We start from the raw sequence: 6082 nt of genomic DNA, 5'->3' as shown, positions 1-6082 counted from the left end.
CGGCGGCTCTGCCCGCGCCCCTGGCGGCGGCCGCCCTCGCGGCGTCGCGCTCGGCCTCTGCTGACTCAGCCCTGCGCCGCCACTCCCGGGACTCCATGGCTGCTGCCTTATACCTCTCCGCCCGCTCCTTGAAGCACATCGCGTGCCCCCGCCACCGCTCCGCCTCCGCGGTCGCCCGCCGCACGCCGCCTTCCGCCTCGTCGGCTCGCGCACGCGCGGCCGCCGCCGCGTCCTCGAGCGAAGCATTCGCCTCCTGCAGGCGCACGGCCGCGCGGTTCAGGTGCGCCGCGGACGCACGCGCCGCGCCGGCCGCCGCCAACGCGCCCGCCAGCCGCTCCTGCAGCTGCCACGCCTGCAGCTGCTCGCCCGACGCCCCGGCCTCGACGCACGCGCGCCACTCCTTCAGCCGTGCCGTCTCCGCGGCCGCCGCCGATGCCTTTGCGGCCGCGGCCTCCGCGTCGGTTTCGGCTTTGTCACGCGCGGTGAACGCCGCCGACAGAAGCTCCCGTGTAGCTGCCAGCTGGACCCGCAGGCCGTCGGCCTCCGCCCGGGCTGCCGCCAGCTTGGGCGCGCAGCCGCATGACTCAGCGTAGTCGTAATGCTCCTCGTCACCGTCGTAGTAATCGTCGTCATAGGGTCCCCCTCTATAACCATCCTCATCCTCATCCTCCTCCGCCTCGTCCCATTCTGCGCCGCTGTCGTAGCCTTGATCCCCGCAGTCCTGGAAATCACAAGCACGTGTTGGATGAGCCGGGGTTTGTTGAAACTTCTTGGCGGCGCATGGCACATGCAAGACCGCAGATGCAGCTTGAAGGGCTGGAAATCGAAGGGGTGCGGTGCGAGCAAGCGAGCTCATGCAGGCTGCTGCACGCAGGGACGCATGCTGACGTTGCAGCACCACACCATGTGCCCAACTGTCGCTGCGCGCTTGCTCAAGCCCGGGGCCGGACGCGGCTCGCCCCACCTCGTACTCCTCTTGCTCAGCATCTTCCCAGCAGGCACGCGCTTGCTTGCGGCGCTGGCGGCGCTTGCGCTGCTGTTGGCGCCGGCGCCACTGCTTCTTGGTGACCCCGCCACCCTTGCTCCAATACTGGCCGTGGCCGTAGCCGCGGCGGCGATTGTGATAACCGCTTCCATCCATGCTTGAGCGCGCCTGTGCGCACCAGATTCCGTGCCCCACCTGCAACAGGAGGGGCACGGCCAGGATCTGCTGGTGCCTCTAGCTCAATCGCCGCGTGATCGGTTGATAATTGTTACAAAAGCGAGGTTGAACGCCGAGATCCGTGTCATGTCAACGAAGCAGGGCTAGGCGATTCGGAACTTGGGGCAGTCAACCGCTGTCATGCAGAGATGGAGCTCCATGAGGGTCCCAGCCGCAAACAATGATCTTTTGGAATAGGTTAGTCTTAACAGCCAGCCGAGGCGGCCTATCTTGCACCGGCTGGAAGTCTCAAGGTGCGAAAGCCCACTCGGGCTCGGTCCAGCTGCTGACACTTGTGTGTTCGGTACCGTACGTGCTGCTAGTGCTCACAAACAGACCCAAAGAGCCGCTGTGTTCCGCCCCACTCAGAGTCACAAAGATCAAATATCCAAGCTGCAGTACGGGCACCTCGACCTGGCCAGCCGTTACCAGCAACAACCCACACAAACAGCTCCAGCTGCCTTGCGGTGCCACAAAGTGTAAGGGCTTCATCCGCATCCAAATCCTTCTGCCAGCCAAAATTGTACTGCCTATTCCCCCAGCTCCAGAGACGTTCATAGACAAACAATTGTGAAAAAGCAGCACACTGCATGGAATTGGCGCTCAGCTGCTGCAGTGCTGGTGGCTGGGCGCTGACGTCCCACAACGGTGCATGTTAATGTGTTGTGTTTCTGCCGCTTGCCCGTCGCACAAACAACTGCACACTGCTCAAGGGCCCCAGCGGCGGGACCTGCACAGCGCATGTACATATAATGTGCATCCACACGCAGAGGAATCACCAGCGACTGAGACTGCGTGCGGGTGGATGCACAGCCACTCAGGTCTAGGAGTTTACACCCCCCCCCTTGCAGGACCCCAGCTGCAAACCAATTTGTATTAACCACACAATCATCGGATACAGGGGCCCGGTTCCCGTCGCTGCCTCGTCCTCGCCACCGCGTGTGTCCGTTGCCGCTAGCTGCATGGCGTGACTCACTGCTGCACTGTTGCCTGCCCAGCCACCGGCACTCCCTGCTGTGCCTGTCACGCCAGGTCATGGCTGGTGCACACGGTGTGGCGGGGTAAGCAGTATCCGGTTACACTGCGACGCCATGGGCCCACTCTATGAGGTGCGCGCGGCGGTCTTCACGGCTGCGCTGGAGCCGCACCTTTAACATCGCCGTCTTCAGCCAGCAGCACTGCACGCACGTCGGCGCGCGCCATGCATGCAGTGCTACCAGCGCGCTGAGTGGTTCAGCTGCAAGACTGCTGCCCCTTGCGGCGATTGGGGTGTTTAAACGTCACTGGGATCTGGAGGCGCACGCACCTGAAAGTTGCCAGCAGTGGCGGTCGCTGTGATGGCGCTCAACGCGTGGAGCACAGCCAAATTTCAGGGGGCCGCTGCGCGGCTGCGATCTGTCTAGGGCGCGCAGGTTGTTGGGGTCCCTACGCTGCGGGCGGGGGAGCGTGCAGCCTGCGACGCTGCGTGGTGCTTTCCCACGTCTTGCGCTCGTCATGAAGCTGGCAGAGGCGGCGATCCCCGCCCCACTGCGGTCCAGCCGAACGCCGGCGGTCTAGTCCCCCAAGCCTTGTGTGGATGGGGCCAAGCGGCTCAGACAGTAGTGGCGCCGCTGGCATTGGCGCCGGCGCAGCTGATGGCGGCGTGGGCGCAGCGCAGAGTCAGGGAGGCAGCAGTGGCTCTGGCGGCAGCGGGAGTGGCGAGGCCGATGCCAGCCCGGGCAGTGCAGGGGCGGGGGGCGCTGGCGCAGCCGCTGGCGACAGCGGCGGCAACGGTGACGGAGGCCCATGAGGCAGTGGGGGTGGTGGCAGCGGCGGTGGTAGCGGTAGGTGGCAGCGGCACTGGCGGCGCGTTCAGCGCTGTCCTGCCTGGCCAATGCAATGTGTGCGGGCTGGCCTCCCTGCACCGCGTGCCAAGTCAGGCAGAAGATGGTGCACTGCTGACTAAGCACGCCGGCAGTGCTGTGCGCGTGTGCAGGCAGGCCAGTCTGTGGACGCCACCCGCGCCGAGGGGAGGGGGCGCTCTGGGCGCCACCGCTCGCAACCACTTGCCCTGCATGCAAGCGCCCCGCCCTGGATGGAGCGCCTTACCCTTTGCCGGGTCCAGCGCCTGTCGGTTCTGCGGGCCGATGCTGCCTGGTGTGCTTCACAACCAACGACAGGCCCGCTGCCGCAGGGCGTCGACAGGGCTGTTTTTGGCCCGCGCGAGCTCTGGCAGGGTTCCGGGCCGGGTTTCCGCCGCACAGCATCAGGCGGTGCGCGCAGCCCATGTCTGGGGCCGCAGCCGCGGCGCTCTGACACCCAGCAGCACCGCAGTGACGGGTGGTGTCAGTGGCGGCGGGCGGGATGGCGTCAGCACTGGCGCACGTCGGCACGCTTTGGCAGTCGGCGCGGCTGCGGCGAGCGCATCGCCACGTTGCGCCTGTCAGGGCCGGGGCGCCAGCCATGTTTGCTGCTGGTGTCAACCTGGGCGTGTGCGTACGCTGGAGCGGGGGGCATGCGGCAAAGGAGTTAGCGCCGTTGTGATTGCATTTGCTTGAATCCAATTGGCAAAGTTCAACGCTGTGCGATGGTTGCGCCAACTGGGTCACACAACACACATGACATACTCGTCTGCCTGGTGCTTTGCAGCGCCGCCCCGAGCCCGCGCGCTGTGGGGCGGCCGCGTGTCTCATGATTTGACACAGGGAGGCAAGATTGCGCTGCCATGGGGATTTGTTTCCCCATTCACCTAGACGACCGCTGCTCCAACCGCTCCGTATGGAAGGAGGCTTGCATCGATGTCTCTCCTGGAAAGGAGGCGTGCGCCCCCTTACTAATTCCGGACTTGGCTGCACCCGCTTACTCATACGGCCTTCAAGGTTGCGGGCATTACCCCTCTGCAAAGCAAGGGTTTCTCCCCTTGCTGCTTGAAAAGCGTGATGTAATGTCATGTGATGAAATGTAATAATGCATCATCAGTGCAGCTGCGCCTCACACGCCGACACACCACGAAGTGTGTGGGCGTGTTTCTCGCGCACGCCGCGCAGGTGATGTGGACCACAAGGCTAAGGATTCTTATGAGCGTGCATAGAGGCTTCGCCTCTGACGTGCTTGCGGTGATTGTTGGAGAAGCATCCTGCAGGACGGTTGTGGTGCGCCCACCTCATCTTTCCCCAGGGGGGTTGTCAGCGGCATGAAAAGCACAGCGCAACAAACGCACTGCCGGAGCCAGCCGTGCAGTGCAATTTCTGGGCCTGCTGAGCAGGTGCCAGTGTCAACATTAGTGCGGCATGCATGCACACACGCTGCAACTGCCGCTGCAGCGCCGTAAATGCGCGGGTCGTTGCATGGGGCCGCAGTGCTTGATGGGCGGGCTGCGCTCAACAGCATGCCTGCACTGATTTAAATCACTCATGTGATCAGGCGGGGCTGCGCCGCCGAACCACGCACTGATCAAGGCGGGGCGCGGACCCCTTGCATGGTCGCAGCTTTTATTGTATGTGTAGAGACAGACAATTGTGGCACTCCTGCTGCCGCATGCGAAAAGGCTTTTGCTGCCAATCGGAAGCACCTTGATTGCTTGATCCAATTATGCCGCCTCCCTGCCGGCGCCAGCCAGCGGCCTGGGTGTGCTGTGAGTGATTGCAGTGGCCCATTCGGCTTGGAGCCAGTCGTGCACCGGCCCTCATTGTGCAGGACAGGTGTGTCCGGAGCCCCTGAGAAGCCCTGAATGCTGCGCGCGTCCGGAGCCCTGTGCCGCAGGGGCTGCCGGCAGCCCGGCCCCAGCGCCGCGGCGCGGCGATGCGTCTCAAATGCGGTTGAAGACGGGAATGCAGTTGGCGGCGATGGAGGCCCGGGGCTTCTTCCTGTAGACGACCACGTTTGAGGTGTTGACAGACGCCTTGCCCAGCTGGCCGTTCAGGTCAAAGGTGTTGAGGGTCACCGTGATGGGCTGGGGGTTCTTCAGGAAGTTCTTCCTGGAAATGTGAAGGACGCGGATCCCAGGGCAGAGAGCTGTTGAAGAAGGCGCCCTGATGCAGCATGCACCATGTGTTTTTCCACCTGTGCAGCCAGGTCTGCGCCTCGCTGATTTGCGCCCGCGCGGACGCATGCACACCCACCCTCACACCGTTCCATGAGTACGCGCGCGCACAAACGCATGCACGCACGCACGCACGCGCGCGCACACACACACACACACACACACACACACACACACACACACACACACACAAACACACACACACATACACACACACACACCTATGTTCACACATGTCTGCACTGGGTGCCCATGCGCACGCACAGGTGCACGTGTGGACGCACCCTAAACTCCACCAACCCAACCACTCCTAGATAGGAAGTAAACTCCCCCCGCCCCTCGATCTCTCACCCTCTACCCCTCACTCCCACGCACCCCTTCCTCCTCTAAAATCACTCCCGCGTACCCATTCATGCGCCCCACCCACCCCTGAAAACCTCAAGGCCCCTGTTCCCCATCAACACACAGCCAGCCTCACTTGAGAAGGTCCACAGCCGTCGCCGGAATCGGGCGCACCGCAGTCCCGGGCGACACCACCGGCAGGCACACGCGCTTGGTCCTGCCCTTGTTCTTGAACTCGGGCGCGCAGGCGGTGGCGACAACCCTGATGTTGCTGCACTTGTTGCCCGCAGGCACGGTGGCAAGGAGGCTCACGGGGATGTCAATGTTGGTCAGCTTTGTGTCGTTAAGGTAGAAGCAGGTGTTGGCGGTGTTCAGGATGGGCGGGCCGTAGTTGGTGGTGTCGGTCACGGTGATGGTGCAGGCCTGGGACCTGCCGGTGCGCCCGTTAGGATAGTTGACCTGGGTTGACCGAACGTGCATGCATGGGGGGGGGGAGGGAATGGCGTGCAGGCGAGGGG

At 63.8% G+C, this 6082-nt stretch overlaps 2 protein-coding genes across 2 annotated transcripts; both read right to left on the bottom strand.

Annotated features, from left to right (window-relative positions):
* Nucleotides 1-964: 964 nt before the first annotated feature.
* On the bottom strand, nt 965-1141 carry MNEG_13010 (hypothetical protein; the record flags this gene model as incomplete). The annotated part of the gene is made up of 1 exon (XM_014038519.1): nt 965-1141. A coding segment is annotated over one exon (177 nt), but the record flags the coding sequence as incomplete, so codon positions are not given.
* A 3847-nt stretch (nt 1142-4988) lies between these two features.
* MNEG_13009 (hypothetical protein) lies at nt 4989-6044 on the bottom strand (the record flags this gene model as incomplete). Its single annotated transcript, XM_014038518.1, has 2 exons — nt 4989-5157; nt 5701-6044. 2 exons carry the CDS (start codon nt 6042-6044, stop codon nt 4989-4991), a joined length of 513 nt encoding a protein of 170 aa, XP_013893972.1.
* Between the last annotated feature and the right edge of the window lie 38 nt (nt 6045-6082).

The sequence above is a fragment of the Monoraphidium neglectum genome, assembly GCF_000611645.1.
Source record: "Monoraphidium neglectum strain SAG 48.87 unplaced genomic scaffold scaffold03569, whole genome shotgun sequence".
NCBI lineage: Eukaryota > Viridiplantae > Chlorophyta > Chlorophyceae > Sphaeropleales > Selenastraceae > Monoraphidium > Monoraphidium neglectum.
The sequence above is the reverse complement of the archived record's forward strand: the minus strand, read 5'-3'. Positions and strand labels throughout refer to the sequence as shown.